The sequence below is a fragment of the Mobula birostris genome, chromosome 5, assembly GCF_030028105.1.
Source record: "Mobula birostris isolate sMobBir1 chromosome 5, sMobBir1.hap1, whole genome shotgun sequence".
NCBI classification, from domain to species: domain Eukaryota; kingdom Metazoa; phylum Chordata; class Chondrichthyes; order Myliobatiformes; family Myliobatidae; genus Mobula; species Mobula birostris.
This window is the reverse complement of record NC_092374.1, coordinates 29,522,016-29,542,860: the sequence shown is the minus strand read 5'-3', so window position 1 is coordinate 29,542,860 and position 20,845 is coordinate 29,522,016. Positions and strand designations below refer to the sequence as shown.

Sequence of the window (20,845 nt, the reverse complement as noted above, 5' to 3'; positions counted from 1 at the left end):
CATACAGGCAGAGGCTAAAGAACTAAACTCCAGAAATTAGGAAGTCAAAGAGGTAGTCACAGGAGGCAGAAGAGTGGCTACGAGCAACACTCACAACACGCTGGAGGGACTGGATGCTGCCTGACCTGCTGAGTTCCTCCAGCGTGTTGTGAGTGTTGCTTTGACCCCAGCATCTGCAGATTATTTTATGTTTAAGAGTGGCTATGAGATTGTTTCAAGTCAGTGGACTGGACCATGTTCAAGAACTCATCTGTGGATCAGAATGAATACACCATGGTTGTCATGGACTTTATTAAAACAGTTGTAGATGGGTGTGTTCCCACAAAATAATTCAGAGTCTTCCCCAACGAGAAGCCCTGGATGAACTATGAGATCTGCAATCGACTGAGGCCCAGATCAGAGGCATCTAAGTCCGGTGACCGAGGAAGTTAAAAGAGGTCCAGCTACGATGCCCGGAAAGGCATCTTATGGGCAAAGTGGCAATTCCACACTAGACTTGGAATCAACCGAGGATGCTCAACAGTTGTGACAGGGCTTGAATACTATCACCTCTTATACAGCTAAAGCAAGGGACATAGATGACAATAGGGTTTCTTTCTAAATTAGCTCAATGCCTTCCATGCTCAAAAATGCTCGACAGTTGTTACAAGGCTTGAATGCTATCATTTCTTATAAAATTAAATCAAGCAACAGAGGTGACAACAGGACTTTGCTTCCAGACGAGCCCAAGGCCTTCTATGCTCATTTTGACCATCAAAACTTGGAGCAACCATCACAGACCTCCACAGCTCACAATGATCCCGTGATTTCAGTCTCTGAGGCTGATGTACAAACAGCCTTCAGGAGGGTGAACCCAGGGAAAGCGTCCGGCTCAGACTGCATACCCGGCCAAGTATTAAAAACCTGTGTTTATCAACTGGGTGGAGTGTTCACTGAGATCCTTAATCTCTTGCTTCAGCAGTCTGAGATACCCACCTGCCTGAAGCAGGCTTCAATCATACCGGTGCCCAAGAAGAACCTGGTAACCTGCCTCAAAGACCATCACTCAGTAGCATTTACATCCACAGTGATGAAGCGTTTTGAGAGTGTTTTGTATCAACTCCTGCCTGAGAAGCGACTTGGATCTGCTCCGGTTTACCTACCGCAGCAATGGGCCCACAGTAAATGCCATCTCATTGGCTCTTCACTTAAGCCTGGACAGCATACATCAGGACTTTGATTCCCCTTAACAATAGGTACTCCTGTTTGAGTACTGCTGGGGGGGACAGAGCTTACCTGGGGGAAGTGACAGTGGCTGTGCCTCCGGCACAGAGTCCGGCCCTGTAGCTCAGAAGGGTAGGGCAAGGAAGAGGAGGGCAGTTGTGATAGGGGACTTAATAGTAAGAGGGTCAGATAGGCGATTCTGTGGACGCAGTCCAGAGACCTGGATGGTAGTCTGCCTCCCTGGTGCCAGGGTCCGGGATATTTCTGATCGTGTCCAAGATATCCTGAAGTGGGAGGGTGAGGAGCCAGAGGTCGTGGTACATATAGGTACCAATGACATAGGTAGGAAAAGGGATGAGGTCCTGAAAGGAGAATATAGGGAACTAGGAAGGGATTTGAGAAAAAGGACCGCAAAGGTAGTAATCTCGGTATTACTGCCTGTGCCACGCGACACTGAGAGTAGGAATGCGATGAGGTGGAGGATAAATGCGTGGCTGAGGGATTGGAGCAGGGGGCAGGGATTCAAGTTTTTGGATCATTGGGACCTCTTTTGGCGCAGGCGTGACCTGTACAAAAAGGACGGGTTACACTTGAATCCTAGAGGGAACAATATCCTGGCAGGGAGATTAGCGAGGGCTACTGAGGTGACTTTAAACTAGAATGGTTGGGGGGTGGGAATCAAATTAAAGAGGCTAGGCGTGAGGAGGTTAGTTCACAACAGGGGGATGGGAACCAGTGCAGAGAGACAGGGGGGTGTAAAGTGAGGGTAGAAGCAAAAAGTACTAAGGAGAAGAGCAAAAGTGGCAGGCCGACAAATGCAGGGCAAGCATTAAAAAGGGCCACTTTTCAACATAATTGTATAAGGGCTAAGAGAGTTGTAAAAGAGCGCCTGAAGGCTTTGTGTGTCAATGCAAGGAGCATTCATAATAAGGTGGATGAATTGAAAGTGCAGATTGTTATTAATGATTATGATATAGTTGGGATCACAGAGACATGGCTCCAGGGTGACCAAGGATGGGAGCTCAACGTTCAGGGATATTCAATATTCAGGAGGGATAGACATGAAGGAAGGGGAGGTGGGGTGGCGTTGCTGGTTAAAGAAGAGATTAACGCAATAGAAAGGAAGGGCATAAGCCAGGAAGATGTGGAATCGATATGGGTAGAGCTGCGTAACACTAAGGGGCAGAAGACGCTGGTGGGAGTTGTGTACAGGCCACCTAACAGTAGTAGTGAGGTCGGAGATGGTATTAAACAGGAAATTAGAAATGTGTGCAATAAAGGAACAGCAGTTATAATGGGTGACTTCAATCTACATGTAGATTGGGTGAACCAAATTGGTAAAGGTGCTGAGGAAGAGGATTTCTTGGAATGTATGCGGGATGGTTTTTTGAACCAACATGTCGAGGAACCAACTAGAGAGCAGGCTATTCTGGACTGGGTTTTGAGCAATGAGGAAGGGTTAATTAGCAATCTTGTCGTGAGAGGCCCCTTGGGTAAGAATGACCATAATATGGTGGAATTCTTCATTAAGATGGAGAGTGACATAGTTAATTCAGAAACAAAGGTTCTGAACTTAAAGAGGGGTAACTTTGAAGGTATGAGAGGTGAATTAGCTAAGATACTGGCAAATGACACTTAAAGGATTGACGGTGGATATGCAATGGCAAGCATTTAAAGGTTGCATGGATGAACTACAACAATTGTTCACCCTAGTTTGGGAAAAGAATAAATCAAGGAAGGTAGTGCACCTGTGGCTGACAAGAGAAATTAGGGATAGTATCAATTCCAAAGAAGAAGCATACAAATTAGCCAGAGAAAGTGGCTCACCTGAGGACTTGGAGAAATTCAGAGTTCAGCAGAGGAGGACAAAGGGCTTACTTAGGAAGGGGAAAAAAGATTATGAGAGAAAACTGGCAGGGAACATAAAAACTGACTGTAAAAGCTTTTATAGGTATGTAAAAAGGAAAAGACTGGTAAAGACAAATGTAGGTCCCCTACAGACAGAAACAGGTGAATTGATTATGGGGAGCAAGGACATGGCAGACCAATTGAATAATTACCTTGGTTCTGTCTTCACTAAGGAGGACATAAATAATCTTCCAGAAATAGTAGGGGACAGAGGGTCCAGTGAGATGGAGGAACTGAGCGAAATACTTGATAGTAGGGAAGTGCTGTTAGGTAAATTGAAGGGATTGAAGGCAGATAAATCCCCAGGGCCAGATGGTCTGCATCCCAGAGTGCTTAAGGAAGTAGCCCAAGAAATAGTGGATGCACTAGTGATAATTTTTCAAAACTCGTTAGGTTCTGGACTAGTTCCTGAGGATTGGAGGGTGGCTAATGTAACCCCACTTTTTAAAAAAGGAGGGAGAGAGAAACCGGGGAATTATAGACCGGTTAGCCTAACGTCGGTGGTGGGGAAACTGCTGGAGTCAGTTATCAAAGATGTGATAACAGCACATTTGGAAAGCGGTGAAATCATCGGACAAAGTCAACATGGATTTGTGAAAGGAAAATCATGTCTAACGAATCTCATTGAATTTTTTGAGGATGTAACTAGTAGAGTGGATAGGGGAGAACCAGTGGATGTGGTATATTTGGATTTTCAAAAGGCTTTTGACAAGGTCCCACACAGGAGATTAGTGTGCAAACTTAAAGCACATGGTATTGGGGGTAAGGTATTGATGTGAATGGAGAATTGGTTAGCAGACAGGAAGCAAAGAGTGGGAATAAACGGGACCTTTTCAGAATGGCAGGCGGTGACTAGTGGGGTACTGCAAGGCTCAGTGCTGGGTCCCCAGTTGTTTACAATATATATTAATGACTTGGATGAGGGAATTAAATGCAGCATCTCCAAGTTTGTGGATGACACGAAGCTGGGTGGCAGTGTTAGCTGTGAGGAGGATGCTAAGAGGATGCAGAGTGACTTGGATAGGTTGGGTGAGTGGGCAAATTCATGGCAGATGCAATTTAATGTGGATAAATGAGAAGTTATCCACTTTAGTAGCAAAAATAGGAAAACAGATTATTATCTGAATGGTGGCCGATTAGGAAAAGGGGAGGTGCAACGAGACCTGGGTGTCATTATACACCAGTCATTGAAAGTGGGCATGCAGGTACAGCAGGCGGTGAAAAAGGTGAATGGTATGCTGACATTTATAGCGAGAGGATTTGAGTACAGGAGCAGGGAGGTACTACTGCAGTTGTACAAGCCCTTGGTGAGACCACACCTGGAGTATTGTGTACAGTTTTGGTACCCTAATCTGAGGAAAGACATCCTTGCCATAGAGGGAGTACAAAGAAGGTTCACCAGATTGATTCCTGGGATGGCAGGACTTTCATATGAAGAAAGACTGGATGAACTGGGCTTGTACTCATTGGAATTTAGAAGATTGAGGGGGGATCTGATTGAAACGTATAAAATCCTAAAGGGATTGGACAGGCTAGATGCAGGAAGATTGTTCCCGATATTGGGGAAGTCCAGAACGAGGGGTCACAGTTTGAGGATAAAGGGGAAGCCTTTTAGGACCGAGATTAGGAAAAACTTCTTCACTCAGAGAGTGGTGAATCTGTGGAATTCTCTGCCACAGGAAGCAGTTGAGGCCAGTACATTGGCTATATTTAAGAGGGAATTAGATATGGCCCTTGTGGCTACGGGGATCAGGGGGTATGGAGGGAAGGCTGGGGCGGGGTTCTGAGTTGGATGATCAGCCATGATCATAATAAATGGCGGTGCAGGCTCGAAGGGCCGAATGGCCTACTCCTGCACCTATTTTCTATGTTTTTATGTTTCTATATTCCTTATCGACTACAGTTCAGCATTGAGTAGCATCATCCCGTGAAAACTATTCAATAAGCTTCATGACCTTGGCTTCAATACACCCTTGTGCAATAGGAATCTCAATTTCCTCACTTGCAGACCGCAGTCAGTTTGGATTGACAACAATATCTCCTCCATGGCTGTGTGCTTAGCCCCCTGCTCTACTTGCTCTACACTTATCACTGTGAGGCTAAGCACAGTTCCAACGCCATATTTAAGTTTGCTGATGACACCACTGTTGTAGACGGAATGAAAGGTGGTGACAAATCAGCATGTAGAGAGGAGATTGAAAATCTGCCTGAGTGGTGCCATAACAACAACCTCCTACTCAATGTCAGCAAGACCACAGAGTCAATTATTGGCTTCAGGAGAAGGAAATCAGAGGACCATGAGCCAGTCCTCATCAGAGGATCAGAGGTGGCAATGGTCAGCAACTTTAAATCCTTCGGTGTTATCATTTCAGAGGAGCTGCCCTGGTCACAGCACGTGAGTGCAATTATGAAGCACAGTAGTGCCTCTACTTCCTTAGAAGTTTGCCAAGATTAACACTGACAAATTTCTACTGATATATATTGGAGAATATATTTACTGGCTGCGTCACAGTCTGGTATGGAAACACCAATACCCTCAAATGGAAAGTCCTACAAAAAGTAATGGATATACTCATTGCTGCTGCCCTCATCCAAATCTCCTCCATTTCCCAAACATCCACGCTCAGCCCATCTTCCCACTACCTTACCCAGTGATAGAGTTCATTTTGTCTTTACCTGTCACCCTATAAGCCTCCACATCCAACACACCATTCTCTGCAACCTCTGCCATCTGAAAAGGGATCCTACCACCAAACACACCTTTACCTCCCCCACTTCTCTCCACTTTCCACAGGGAATGCCCCCTCTGTGAGTCCCTTGTCCGTTCATCTCTCCTTCCTTTTCTCCTATAATCCACTTTCCTCTCCTATCAGATTCCTCCTCTCCAGCCCTTTACCTTTTCTGCTCACCTGGCTTCACCTATCACCTCCCCCTCCCCTCCCCACCTTTTTATTCTGTCCTCTTCCCCCTTCCTTTCCAGTCCTGAAGAAGGGCCTCAGCCCAAAACACCAACTGTTTAATTTCCATAGACACTGCCTGATCTGCTGAGTTTCTCCAGCATTTTCTGTGTGATAGTTTAAAAATTAAACAGTTAAAAAAAAGACTAAACAAGTTCATCAATGTATATTACACACAGCCCTGTCTCTTGCAGCCATTAGTCTCCACTGAAATGATTGAACTTTGCTGTCCAGTACTAGATCTACCTCAGCATAAACACAATGGGTAGTTTCCCCAGCACTGGCATTGACTGGGCATTAAAGTATGTGTTCCACTAGAGGACTACCTGATGCGTCTGACATCACATTCCTGTTTCTGGACATGCAGGAATCCAGATTCCCTGACTCTTCTGGGCAGGGGCTTTGGGATTCAATCCAGATATGCCAGCATTTCCCTGCTTGTTTCAGATAATTAATATCCTTCATGAGCCTTTGATAAACCTAAGTACACATATATATTATGACAGATTTGTAGCTCATTATTTATCTGCTTTGTAGAAGCTCTGACCTGAGTGGTACAGATATACAGTGAACTATATAGTACTATATAGTAATGTGCTCAGTGATGGGGAGGGCTGTGATGGCAAAGCTCTCCTCATCCTTGCCATTCTGCATTGTTATTTTTTAACCTTGTTCTACATCAATGCACAGTACGAATCATATGCAAAACAAACCTTTCACTGTATCTCAGCACATGAGAAAATATTAGACAACTTCCAATTCAAATTCAGCATACAGCATGAATCAAAGGAGCTTTGGGTTGCAGAGGTTGTTTAGAATCACATTCCTCGATTAAATGTAATCATCAATTTACCTAGAAATGTCCATTAAAAGGCTAATACAGTCATTAAATTGTGTTTGACATATCAAATGATTCATTCACCCTCATATAGTTCATCTGAGTTCAGGTTCCGTTGACGTTGTAAACAAGCCTCTTTGCATTTAGGTCATGTATGTAAAAAAAACTCATTTGCAATCTTAAACCGAAATTAGAATGTTCTTGTACTTGAATGCTAAAATTGTTGACAGAAACATTACTTTTGCAGCCCAAGGCGACCCAAAGCTCCTTTGATTCATGCTCTATGCTGAATTAGAATTGGGAACAGTTTAATGACTTCACATGTGCCGAGATACAGTGAAAGGTTCGGTTTATATATGATTCATACATATCAGGTCATTACACTGTACATTGATGTAGAACAAGGTTAAAAAAGTAATGCTGAATGGCAAGGATGGGGAGATTTTTGCCATCTCAGCTCTCCCCCTCATTGAGCATATCCCTGTATAGTGCTGCATAGTTCATTTCATACCTATACCACTTGGATCAGAGCTTGCAAACTTTAGAAACTTGAGCTGAAGTGTGTAGTTTTACTGTAAAATAGCAAATCAGTTTGCTTTAACATTTCTGATAAAGTTATTAATGCTTTTAGCTGTCATTAATTATGAACTGGCTGGCATAGTTCATAAATTTGATTTCACCCTCTTGCTACTCAAAGTGAGCTAAATGCCAAGCATTGCACTTCAGTAATGGGAGTACTGCTCTAGATGTTAAATTCTATATTCTAGTAACATTTGCTTGCAAGCACTGACCACAGTCAATTTGAACAGCTTGTCTAGGAGGGCTAAATACAGTTAGTTAAGCAAGTTGCTCCACATCTTACGTACCATGTGGTCTTCACAGGCGCAACAAAGGCAGCCGGTGTGACTACTTTTCCCATACAAAGAGCATTGCATTACGGCAACGGCAAATTTTATATAGAAGAATGACCAATAAAATACAAACAGACCTAAACAACATAATTGCTCTCTTCTGCCACCTCCCTAAATTGGTGGACAAATATAGGGAAATAAGTCAGAAACAGAGGGATGGATGTGCAGTCCCAAGGATACTTCGGATAAACGTACCTCACTGCTGCTGATAATGGCTTTCCACTGGCCAAGGTTTTCACACCACCAGTCTGTGCGGGCAATGTGCTGCTGCAGGTCATTCTGTTCTTTCTCCATTGTTGCAATCTCATCCTTCAGCTTTGTGACAATCTAAATGAGACGGAGATATTAACAACATTGAGATCCTGTATCTAAAATATTTTACCAGCTGAAATACATGAACTAAGCTGCAAATTGCATTGTATAACCATTTCTAATTATGTCCGTTTTTCATTTTCTTTGCACAATAATAAGATGAAACTTAACTTTTCACGTAAGCAGAGATCACTACGTACCAACTCCAAGCATTCAATCTGCAATATTCTGTAGAACATTAGCAGATTAATATATGGAAAATATGGCAGTTTCATCTCTAGTTCATCTGATGAATGGGTCCATAATTTTCTTTATCATCCATCTCCTCCTGTGGATAAACTTCTCTGAAGCCATCCGTGACAAACTTGAATCATTTGTATGTAGAATTTATTAATACTGACCCTACATAAATTGTCTTCCAAGAGGAATACAGCCTTGTCATGGTTTGGAGGCTTGATCCCTCAGTAACCTGGGGTACTTTGCTGGCTGGAGTCAAGGCTTTATGCTTTGACTCTTGGTAGGTTCACCCATGCCAAACAGGTCAAAGGGTAGAGGCCAGACTAAGAGTGGTCCACCATTCCTCCAGGTTGGAGGGTTCAGCTCAAACCTAACGACCCTGACTAGTAAATCACAGCTGTTATGGAACCAGCTATGAATAATCCTTCTACATGGGAGTGCGATGGTATACCCAAGTCTCTACCTGGAACTTGCATGGCTGATACGAGTGAAAACTAAGAGGAAAATAATGGCATGATGAACGAAGGAAGCTCTGAACACCACGAGAGAGGAAGTGCCTTCAGTGCTGCCCGAAGTGTCAGTGGCATAATAGGCAGTAAGAAGTTAAGTACATAACTTGGGTAAATGCTGGGAGCTATTACAGAAATCAAGTCCCTGCCTCACTTATTATAAACTGCTTCAGAGTTCAAACCTTGTTTGGGTTTAAGGCAGAGATTGATAGGTTCTTGATTTGTCAGGCAGTGAAGGCATATGGGGAGGGCAGGAGACTGGGGCTGAGAGAGAAAATGAATCATGATAGAATGGCGGAGCAAACTCAATGCATTAAATGACTTAATTCTGCTCCTATATCTTATAGTCTTATAAGACAGTAGTAAAATAGTCACACACAACAAAAATAGTTCAAATCCCCAAGTTCATGAATGTTGCAGCAGTCTGCAGTTGAACACAATACAGCTTGTCCTTTGCCAACTGAGCACTGGACAGCAGCACCAGCTACAACATGGACACCACCCCACACCGTCTCTGGTGCGGTGCGCCGACTCCAACGCCTCCGACTAAAATTTGAAGTCGTCTAAGAATTAAAGTTGGGTAAGCGAATCAGGACGGTGTTGGGATTTGGGTATATGTTAGAGGACTGTTCGTGTGAAGAGGTTGGACCTTGCCGAGGTAACAAAGACGAGGTCTGGGTTGTATCCTTTTCTCCATCTGGCACTTGTGAAGGTAGGGGTGTCCTTTGACTCGTATAGTAGCTCAAGACTGTTGTTTACAGCCCATGATACAACTTCTTCTCTATTTGCATTAGATCATTTGAACTAGATCTTCGTATCCCCAGTTGGTGCCATGGCTATTAAAGTCACAAATAATGAGGTACATTTTGTCCTGGAGATCTAGGTTACGCGGCCACATGAATGGTTCATTAGGGGGTTTGTAGACCGAGATGATACTGATATGTTTTGTTTCAACTTTCAGAAGTTCCATTGAGCGAGTTTGCTGTGGTCATTACTATAGATTTATCTTTAACAAAGATTGCACTTCTTTAAGTTTGGCTAGGGGTATCAATAGCCAAGTGCATTCCTGGCACATAGGGTTGGTTGTTCAGCCTATGAGTTTCTTGTATGCACAAGATATCTGGTTTTAAGTTTGCCAGGATTTCGGCTTTACTGTGGCTGAAGCCTTTGATGTTGTGGCTAACGATTTTCATGATTTCCAGTGGGCCGAGGGTTTATCCTTTTACCACCCACTGGATCACTTGTCTGGTGCATAATATCAGGATTGGTCTCCTTCCGGATTAACAGGGTCATGGCGTGAACGTTCCTGACTCAGTCAGGTGATGACAATAAGGGGACCACCCCAATGACCTTATCCCCCAGAGCGAAGAAATGGACCACCCCAGCGAGTGCCCATGCCCGGGGGAGCTCAGCCTGGACTGTGTTTTAACAGTCCAGGACACTGGAAGGCAAGGTGCCCCTGGGAACAGCAGAGATGCCCAGTTTCAAACCAAACAGTCACCCCATTCTCCATTAACAATCCTTTTGCTAACTGACCTTGAAAATGTTGCCCGTTGTAAGTAGCGACCAGCAAGAGGAACCCAGCATAATCCTTCAGCTAGCTGGAATTCAACTTCCATTTATGATTGATACGGGGGTCAAACACTTCCACCCTTGATCATGAGATAGTGTCAGAACATGGATTCCAGCTTTCTGGGGCCACCACTGCCTCCTCGGGGTTTGAGGAGTCTGAACAAACATACCAATGGAAGTGGCCCCTATGGGTGGAGTTTCAGGGAAGGCAGTATATACCCTGGTAACTGCAGCTTCTAATATTACCCTACATCAGCCTGTAAATGTGCTCTCTTCCCACTCGGTGGTGGAGCTTTTGACCTCTCGACAGACACAGCACCTCACTCAGGCATGACAAAATTGCTGAGACAGCCTTACTGAGCAACCCGCTGTTGACAGTTTCTCACTGCTCCACTCTAAACCTGGCCACTTTCCTGATATTGCCACCCCAGATTACAAGCTATTCTGAACATGATTGCACGCCATAAAATCAATTCCTCACTATAGCCCGCAAGGACTTCACAGACCAACCTCTACAGGACCCCAACGTAACCTCGTGTGTCGATGGTAGTTCTTTCGTGGGCCCTCAAGGCCATGGACGTTCTGTCTATGCTGTGGTCACAGATGACATGATGCTCGACCAGGTGGCCTTTTACCTAGCTATGTCAGCACAAAAAGCAGAGTTATTTGCCCTCACTCGTGCCTGCATCCTCGCCGCCAACAAACGTGCAAACATCTACACTGATTCTCGATATGCCTTCGGGGTAGCTCATGACTATGGAGCACTTTGGGAATGCCGGGGTTTCCTCACCTCCTCAGGACATCTTATTAGCAATGCTGCGTTTGTACAGGCTCTCCTCACTGCCTTGCAACTTCCAAAAACATCAAATGCTCCGCTCATTCCTGTCAGACTGATAAAATCTCCACCAGTAATGCCCTGGCTGATGAGGCTGCCAAAGATGCAGCCCACTTGAAATATAAACCCATCGGGACCCCACCAAAACCCCTTGCCCTCTCAGACAGCACGGGTATGCCAGACATGAAAGTCGTACGTATGTTTCAGGGGGACACCCCTGAGGAGGAACGCAGACTATGGTTACAGATGGGCTGTAAGGAGGGTCCCCGCGGGACAGGTCTGCGTCCCTACCCAATTTCTACCAATCCTCCTTGATTATATTCATACTTGTACTCACCTCGGAAAGGAGGGAAGGGTAAACAGTTTGCTGCAAACATAGTGGTATCCGAAATTGCAGGAAGTGGCAACAAAGGGGACAAAAGCATGTTTAAGATGCTGTAACAGCAATGTGGGAAAGGGGACACCCTGTGTGTCGGGCACCACTCCCTTATCTTTCATGTTTACAAATTGATTTTATTGAACTACCTAGAGTGCATTGTTACAAATATTGCTTGGTGACCATAGATGTGTCCAGCAGATGGATCAAGGCAATCCCTGCCACGAATAATCAGAATCAGAATCAGGTTTATTATCACTGGCATGTGACATGTAATTTGTTAACTTAGCAGCAACAGTTCAATGCAATACATAATCTAGCAGAGAAATAAAAATCAATTACGTACATGGAATGGATTTAAAAAATGTGCAAAAACAGAAATACTATTTATTAAAAGTGAGGTAGTGTCCAAAGATTCAATGTCCATTTAGGAATCGGATGGCAGAGGGGAAGAAGTTGTTCCTGAATCGCTGAGTGTGTGCCTTCAGGCTTGATGGTAACAGTGAGAAAAGGGCATGCCCTGGGTGCTGGAGGTCCGTAATAATGGATGCTGCCTTTCTGAGACACCGTTCCCTAAAGATGCCCTTGATACTTTGTAGACTAGTGCCCAAGATGGAGCTGACTAGATTTACAACCCTCTGCAGCTTCTTTGAGTCCTGTGCAGTAGCCCCTCCGTACCAGACAGTGATGCAGCCTGTCAGAATGCTCTCCATGGTACAACTATAGAAGTTTTTGAGTGTATTTGTTGACATATCAAATCTCCTTAAGCTCCTAATAAGTCCTGACAGCAGCTAAAATACTGTTGTGAGAAGTCATCCCCCGGTATGGGCTACCAGAGATATTGAGTTCAGATAACGGTCCCCACTTTGTAGCAAAGTTAAATGAGGAAATCTGCAATGCCTTATCCATCAAACAACAATTCCATTGCTCTCACCATCTCCAGGCTGCAGGTATAGTGGAAAGGGTAAATGGTATGCTAAAAAACTAAATAGGCAAAACTTACGGAGGAAACAGGGCTTAATTGATTAAAGGTATTGCCCTTAACATTTGAGAGCCACCCTCTCCCCCGAGAGAAAAAAAACAGGATTGTCACCAGCTGAAATCAGCTTCGGGAAGCCCCTAAGGACTCCATGGGGTTCTGAGCAGCCTCCTACTCTTGATATAAATGAGCTACCTAACTAAGATTCTCCAAGCCTTACATTCACAGGTACATCAGGCATACAAGGACGAAGACGATACGACAAGGGAAGGCGTCTACCCCAACATCGAATCCGGGCTGGGGACTAAGGACTGGAGCCGTGGCAAATTAGAACAACAGAGGAAGGGACCATTCCAAGTACTGCTCACCACACCCACGGCAGTCAAGTTGGAAGGACAACTGTGCTGGATACATCGTAGTGACTGTAAAAAATTACGGACTAAAGAGTTTATTACGGACTCCACCATGTACCGGGCCATTGTCTTTTCTTTTGCTTTCTTTTTGCGGGCTTCCAGTCAACTTGAGTCATACATAAGGGCGGGAGCAGTGGCCGCCAAAGACGTGGCAGCTCCCCACAGGTTAGAATCATCTTTACCCCAAGGCCCACACAGGGAATAGTTCCCCAAGTGCCATGGTCAAAACATCCCTCACTGTCTGATGTTGCCCATAATACTTTCCTGTCCCTTTGCTACAACTATGCCAAGCACTAAGAAGCAGGGGAATATTGGATATGCACGCAAGTACCCTCGCATGGAAAGACTATGGCACAGTTGTCAGTGATCCCCCTCAATTATAGCGAGGAACTCTCTGCTTGGGGATTCTCTAATAACACCCGGGGTAGTGAAGTCCTGGATTGCAAGGGGACCCCAAGCGATTGCAAATGTCAAGTGTTTTGAAGGGTGGTACCTCAAGTCTCCGTTGAATATGCCTCCTCCAGTCCTCCCCTGAAGCCTCTTGGCCACACTTACATGTGTCTCGCGTCCGGGTGACAAATACAACATGTTACTGTAATCACCAGGGGAAACTTTTCCTGGGAAACAGCACTTGCAGCATCTATAATTATAATGTTAATGGCGGGCTTCTCTCTTGGCCTTTGGATAGCACCTACTGGGTTTGTGGGGATAAAGCCTACTTGTAGCTACCCAGGGAAGCGATTCACAGGTGGGACCCGCAGCCGCCCCAGAAGAAATGGAGCGGCTGCTGTTATCTAGCTTACCTGGTCCCCAACCTAAGGGTAGTGCCTGAGCCGCGGGATTACCCCCACTGGCAGAGGCGGAAACGGAGAATCATGGAATCAGAGAGATTCTGGATGATTGCCTTCCCATCTTATGGCACGGCTAGGAACTCCCGAGAAATCATTACGCTGGCAGCTGCCCAGGAGGAATTGGCAAATGAAACTGCCAGCGCTCTATTAGGCACCCAGATTCAGGTGGCTGAGGTGATCACGGAAATGTTAGCCATCCGACAAACAGTCCTACAGAATCTTTAGATTTTATCCTAGCTGAGAAAGGGGGAACCTGTGTTATCACTGGCACAGAATGCTGCACCTATATCCCTGATGACTCTACTAACATTACATCCCTCTCCGAGCACACTGCCAAGGAGATTGACAGCATTAAGAAAGTAGGGCAGGATTTACATGGGTTCACCGAAGGGTCGAAATGGTGGTCTTCGAAGGCTTGTTCGGTAATATGTGGGGCATGATATTGCATTACGGCCTAACAGTTTGAATTATCATTGTTACAATTACCGCTGTACGCTGTTTTTACCCACTGATAATTCAATGCTGTACTCAGTCGCTTTCTCTGTTAAAAATTACTGCTTTGTAATTTAATGATCAAAAGGAGGGAATGATAAAGTATGTAAAAGGTTAACACGGTCATTAAACATAGCAGCCTGTTTCTTTCTGCGAGAAACCTTGATGGCCAACAGACGTGCGAATTTTGTTACAGCACTATTTCCTCTTGAAGGTAGTCAGCTAGGGTTTTAAGATGCTCATCTCCTTGTGTAGTCATGCGTAGAGATAGGACAGCTTCAGTCTGTTCTGTGTGTGTAAGCCATTATGACTATTTTGTAATTTGTCTCTTGGGGCTGTCATGTAGTAAGTAACTTTGGCTCCAGCCTGTCTTGTATGGGGGGTATCTGGACCAATATATCTGTGTTGTAAAGGGAATTGTTAGGCAGTTAGTGGATTGGGCAGGAACAGTCACAGACAGACTGTTCCTGTTTGAGCAACTAACTGAGTAAGCCCCGGGTGCTTGGAATAAAGGGTTTGTACTAATACGGTCTCTGAGTGACTTTATCTGGATTCGACTTCCACACAGTCTGTGTGGAGTTATCACATTCCTCCCGCAATCATATGGGTTTCCTCCAGGAGCCCTGCTTTCTTTCCAAATCCCAAAGACATGCTAAGTTAATTGGTCATGGCAAATTGTCCCTTGCACATGGGTAAATTGTAGGAGTTACGAGGGGTTGGTGGGAACATGGGGACAGCAATGGTATTAGTGTAGTGTAGGATGAGTTTAAATGGGTGCTTGCAGGTTGTGGCTCAGCCCAAAGACTGTTTCTGTGCTGTAGGAGCACGTGGAGGAAGTCTACTTCTGAAGTACACATGAAGTTCTGCAGATGCTGAAAATCTTCAGCAAAACACAAAAAATACCAAAGGAACCCAGCAAGTTAGGTAGAATCTAAGGAGGGAAATAAATAACAAGATGGTTGAGGGGAGGGAAGAGATGAGGGGAGGAGTACAAGCTAGCAAGTGATAGGTGAGACCAGGGTGACAGGGAAGGTGGGCTATATGTGTTTTCTGTTATACTGGGAAACTGCTGCAAGTAGTTCACCGTTCTTCCACAAGGTATGCCTTCGATACTTTTTCAAAGGTGGTGTTGGGTTGGCATAACATCATGGGCCAAAAGACCTGCATTGTGCTGTTATGTTCTATGATACATGGAATTAATAAATTTACATTAACCTTCCTTTTCATGTAATGAAATGTAAATTATTTAAACTGCACTGCAAGCCATAATAATTAAAAATAATCTCTCTGGTCTTGATATACTGTACTAATACTAAATGAATGGCGCACAATTTCCTCATTCTGAAATTCAGTTGATTTTAATTTTATATATTTGTTTTAATTTAATTCATGTGAATGCCCCAACTTCTGTGAGTCACATGTTGCAATATGCCCAATTTGTCCTGATATTAGAGCCATGTTTTCTCAGCTTTATAATATTTCAAAAGCAGAATGAATCACTCTTGGCTGAGAAAAGCAAAATGACCCAGGTGCGTGAAAACCGAGATAAAAACTAAGAAATAACCAGCAGGTCAGGGACCATAAATAAAAGGCAAAGACTGTTACGAGTTGAAACTTCGGCTAGATTTTTCAGTGTCAATCGGTTATTTTAGTTGATAATTACAGATTTTTATAAAATGGCAGTCATGAATTGCAATATTAATTTTGAAAATCATCTTCAAGATTCACAGCAATAAAATAGCTACAATAATAAAATGTCTATCTTTAAAATGAAATGATTAATCCTTGGCAGATCTATGGATGGAAAATGCTGAGCAATTTGATAAGGTAGCATAATTATAATGACTTGTTTATCCCAACTTAAAATATTTTACCTAACTAACTGGAATTCTGTAGCTATCCAGCTTCTCAACAAACCTCACTCAGGTGTGATACCCTAGCTGTCCCTGTACAACATCCGTTAAACGGTCTTTCCTGCTCTCCTTCTTCTGTTGATAATTATTGAATCTGTTCATATGTTCACACTTATGGAAGTTTGATTATTGATGTTTGCGCATTCGACCATTCTGCTAATTGTTGATCTCTCATGGTTGTTTGCACTATTGTCTTGTAAATTGTTTGTTGTTTTTGAGTTGTCGGTTATGGTATTGTCCTGTGCTTTATGCTTGGCATCAAACTTCAGTCACTTCTGGTAGGTTTCACAAAATGGAAATATCATACCTTTCTGTCAGGTTTTGGTGAATTCTGGATGGAGCCGAGAGCTTGTCTCTTGTATTCAAGTTTCTCATTCAGCTGTCGCAATTTGTTCACAGCATAGCTAGCTTGCTCATTAATGCCATTGCTCCCCTCATCCAGGATTTCCTCTCCACTCTCACACACCTGGTGCTGGAAGAAAAGAGTTGGCAGTTAGCCAAGTGTGGCAAACCACATGGCCAATTCTTCTGGTCATAAATTAATGAGAACATCAGGATGTTTTACACAAGTACCGAGTTTTGATTCTATACAGCAATTTTACACCTTAACTGCGAAGTTCACAATCAAACTTCATTTTGCAGCTGGATATTCTAAGATATTGATAAACACCATAATAAAATGGCAGAAGGCAGGATTGAAATAGATGGAATGATAAATCACTGGAATTTCTCTGCCTTATGGCATCACATGCTCAAACGCCTCAAAAGGTCATATCACAAAATTATATTTTCTACAAACTACATCACTAAGAAAGTAGCAGTGTGCATTTGCACTGAATAGAGGCTTTGAAGGTCTCCTTAAGAAATTAAAGGAATGGTTGATTCCAGAAAGTTGCCTTAGAATCATTCGCTGACTTCCTGATGGAAGATGATTGAAAAAAGAAGAAATTGGTTTGAAAACAAAAGAAAATTCTTCTCTCTTATAGATTATTCTCACCAACTTTCTTCAAGGTATTAATTCTTTCTGAAATTGAAATTCTGTAATTACATTCTTTAGAAACGCGTAGCAGTTACAAGATAAAAATAGCTTAATCGATCCACTAAGTTTACATTGTAAAATCAAAATATTGCAGAGACATAAAATTAAGGCAGAAGATGATAGAAATTTGCAGATCGTGATGTAGCATCTGAACAGGAAGAAACAGGAAGAAACAGAGGTCAATCTCATTTTAGAATTTAAAAGGTGAATATCTTTCAAGTAACCAAAAACACATTTCCTCCCTTGTTCAAATAATCGCTTCATTTGCCTGTCTATCAAACTAACATACAAATTAGGATGATAAAGCCAGTAAGCCCCTTGAGTTTACTCCACCATTTAATCAGACCACAGATGATCTGATCTTAACTTCCATTCTTTATTCCTAGCAACCTTTCACCCCTTGTTTTAGCCTTAAAAGTAATCAAAAAACTGCTGATATGGCCCCTTGGAGAAGTTTTTTGTTTCACCACATCTTAAATGGATAATCCCTTATTTTTAAATAATGACCACAAGTTCTAGATCCTCTTGCAAGAGAAATCTTCCTGAATCTACTTCCTCACCAGAAAGACAGGAACAAAGCTTTACTCTTCCAAACTCCAGTGGATGGAGCAGTTGTCTGTCCAATATTTTTCACACAAGATAACCTTCCCATTCCAGATACTGGTCTGGTAAGCTTTAGAGAACTACTTCCAATGCAATACCATATGTCTTTGTATAGGAGACAACACAATAGCCAGCAATTCAGAACTAATCTCAACAATGCCTCCATATAACTGAAGTATAATCACCTGTTTTTTATTCCCTCACAATAAAAAAAGAACATCCTATTAGTTTTTCCTGATTAATTCTTGTACTTGTACTAGATTTTTGCACACCATGCACCAGGACACCCAGCTCTTGGTGCGGTGCAATCTCTCACTTTTTAGATAACATGCTTTTTTAATATTTTTGGAAAATGGAATTCCAGTAAGTTCATAAAACAGAACTTCCCTTTCATAAAACCATGTAAACTTTGCCTAATTACCTTGAATATTTCTGAATGGCTATTACTCATTAATTACCAAATATCATCATTATATCATTAATAACTTTGAACACTTAAAAAGATTCAGATGTTATGCTAACTGGCCTGTAGTTTCTTGCTTTGTTTCCTGTTGTTTTTGAATCAAGAAATTACATTTGTTATTTTCTGATCTGATGGAAGCTTTTGTGAAGCTGGGAAATTTTTGAAAAATCAAGCCAACACAGGAGGCAGCACATGAACTACTTCTTTTAACAGCCTAGAATGAAGTCAATCAAAACTCAGGCTGACAACTCTTACATTTTGCTTAGTATTACTTCCTTGATGTTTGTTAAATTTTTCCCTCCAAATTACTGACATAGCAATTTTTGTAACATTGCTTGTATCCACTACTATGAAGACTGATATAATACATGTTTCATTCAGTTGCCATTTCTTGGTTTTCCATTATTAATTCCCTAGGTTCAATTTCAGCAGGCCAAATACAAATTTTGTTAACACTTTTCTTTCTTAAATATCTACAGAAAAGCCTTACAGATTTTATAGGGACACAAGGGACTGAAGATGCAGAAATCTGGAGCAAAAAACAACCTTCTTTCAGGCCAAGATTAATCCTGACACGGGGTTTCAAACTGAATCGTTGACAATCCCTTTTCTCCCACAGATGCTGCTTTACTCATGGAGTTCCTCCAGCAGATTATCTGTTGTTCCAGGTTTTATATTTCTGGCTAGCTTTATCTGGTACTCTAATTTTTCCTTCCTTATTAACGTCTTATTTATTTGCTGCTGTTTTTAAATGTTCTGTCCAAGTTTCTAAGCTTTCTCTATGCAATGACATACCTGTGCATCCAGACTGATTATATACACCAACGCTGAGATTGCATTTGAATCACTGTGCACAGTTTTGGTCTGCTTACTCGAAGGGAATTCCAGGAAGGTACATGAGACTGGTTCCACAAATCTTTTAAAGCTTTTAAAAATTTGCAAAAGAAAACTAAGAAGGTCATTAGGAAGGAAAAGATGAATTATAAAAGGAAGCTGGTGACTAATATCAAAGAAGATACTAAAAGCTCTTTTAAGTATATAAAGGGTAAAAGAGAGTTGAGGGTAGATATAGGACCAATAGAAAATGACACTGGAGATATTGTAATTAGAAACGCAGAGATGGCAGAGGAACTGAATGTGTGTTTTGCATCAGTCTTCACAGTAGAAGACATCTGCAGTATACCGGACATTCAAGAGTGTCAGGGAAGTGAAGTTTGTGCAGTGAAAATTACTACTGAGAAGGTGCTCAGGAAGCTTAATGGTCTGAGGGTGGATAAATCTCCTGGACCCTAATGGAATGCACCCTGAAGGAAGTAGCTGGAGAGAATGTGGGGGCACTAACAATGATCTTTCAAGAATCGATAGATTCCGGCACTGTACTGCATGACTGGAAAATTGCAAATGTTACTCCGCTATTTAAGAGGGGTGGGAGGCAGCAGAAAGAAAACTTTCAACCTGTAGCCTGACGTCACTGGTTGGGAAGTTGTTGGAATCGATTGTTAGGGATGAGATTACAGAATACTTGGAGGCACATGACAAGATAGGCCAAAGCCAGCATGGTTTCTTTAAAGAAAAGTCCTGTCTGGCAAACCTACTGCAACTTTTTGAGGAAATTGCAAGCAGGGTAGGTAAAGGAGATGTAGTAGATGTGTTGTACTTGGATTTTCAGAAGGCTGTTGACAAGTTGCCACACATGAGGCTACTTAACAAGATAAGAGCCCATGGAATTTACAGAGAAGTTACTAGCATGGATGGAGCATTGGCTGATTGGCAGAAAACAGAGAGTGGGAATAAAGGGATCCTATTCTGGCTGGCTGCCGGTTACCAGTGGAGTTCCACAGGGGTTGGTGTTGGGACCGCTGCTTTTTACGATGTATGTCAATGATTTGGACTATGGGATTAATGGATTTGTGGCTAAATTTGCCAATGATACCAAAGATAGGTGGAGGCGCGGGTAGTGTTGAGGAAACAGAGAGCCTGTAGAGAGACTTAGATAGTTTAGGGGAATAGGCAAAGAAGTGGCAAATAAAATAAAATGTTGGAAAGTGTATGATCACGCACTTTGGTGGAAGAAGTAAACAGGCACACTATTATTTAGATAGGGAGATAATTCAAATGCAGAGATGCAAAGGGACTTGCAAGCCCTTGTGCAGGATACCCTAAAGGCTAACCTCCAGATTGAGTCGGTAGTGAAGATGGCGAATACAATGTTGGCATTCATTTTGAGAGATATAGGATATAAGAGCAGGGATGTGATGTTAAGGCTCCATAAGGCACTCGTGAGACCACACTTGGAGTATTGTGTGCAGTTTTGGGCTCCTTATTTTAGAAAGGATATACTGACATTGGACAGGGTTCAGAGAAGATTCATAAGAATGATTCCAGGAATGAAAGCATTACCATATGAGCAACGTCTGGCAGCTCTTGGGCTGTA

At 42.8% G+C, this 20,845-nt stretch overlaps 1 protein-coding gene across 6 annotated transcripts in view; it reads right to left on the bottom strand.

Moving 5' to 3' along the window:
- snx25 (sorting nexin 25) overlaps positions 1–20,845 on the bottom strand; it is a 309,072-nt gene that overhangs the window by 73,444 nt on the left and 214,783 nt on the right. For all 6 annotated transcript variants that reach the window (XM_072257752.1, XM_072257750.1, XM_072257754.1 and 3 more), the window contains exons 11-12: positions 16,614–16,778; positions 8,013–8,144 (exon numbers count right to left, since the gene is read on the bottom strand). In XM_072257752.1, the coding sequence (XP_072113853.1) occupies positions 8,013–8,144; positions 16,614–16,778 (297 nt within the window). The remainder of the gene's footprint in view (positions 1–8,012; positions 8,145–16,613; positions 16,779–20,845) is intronic.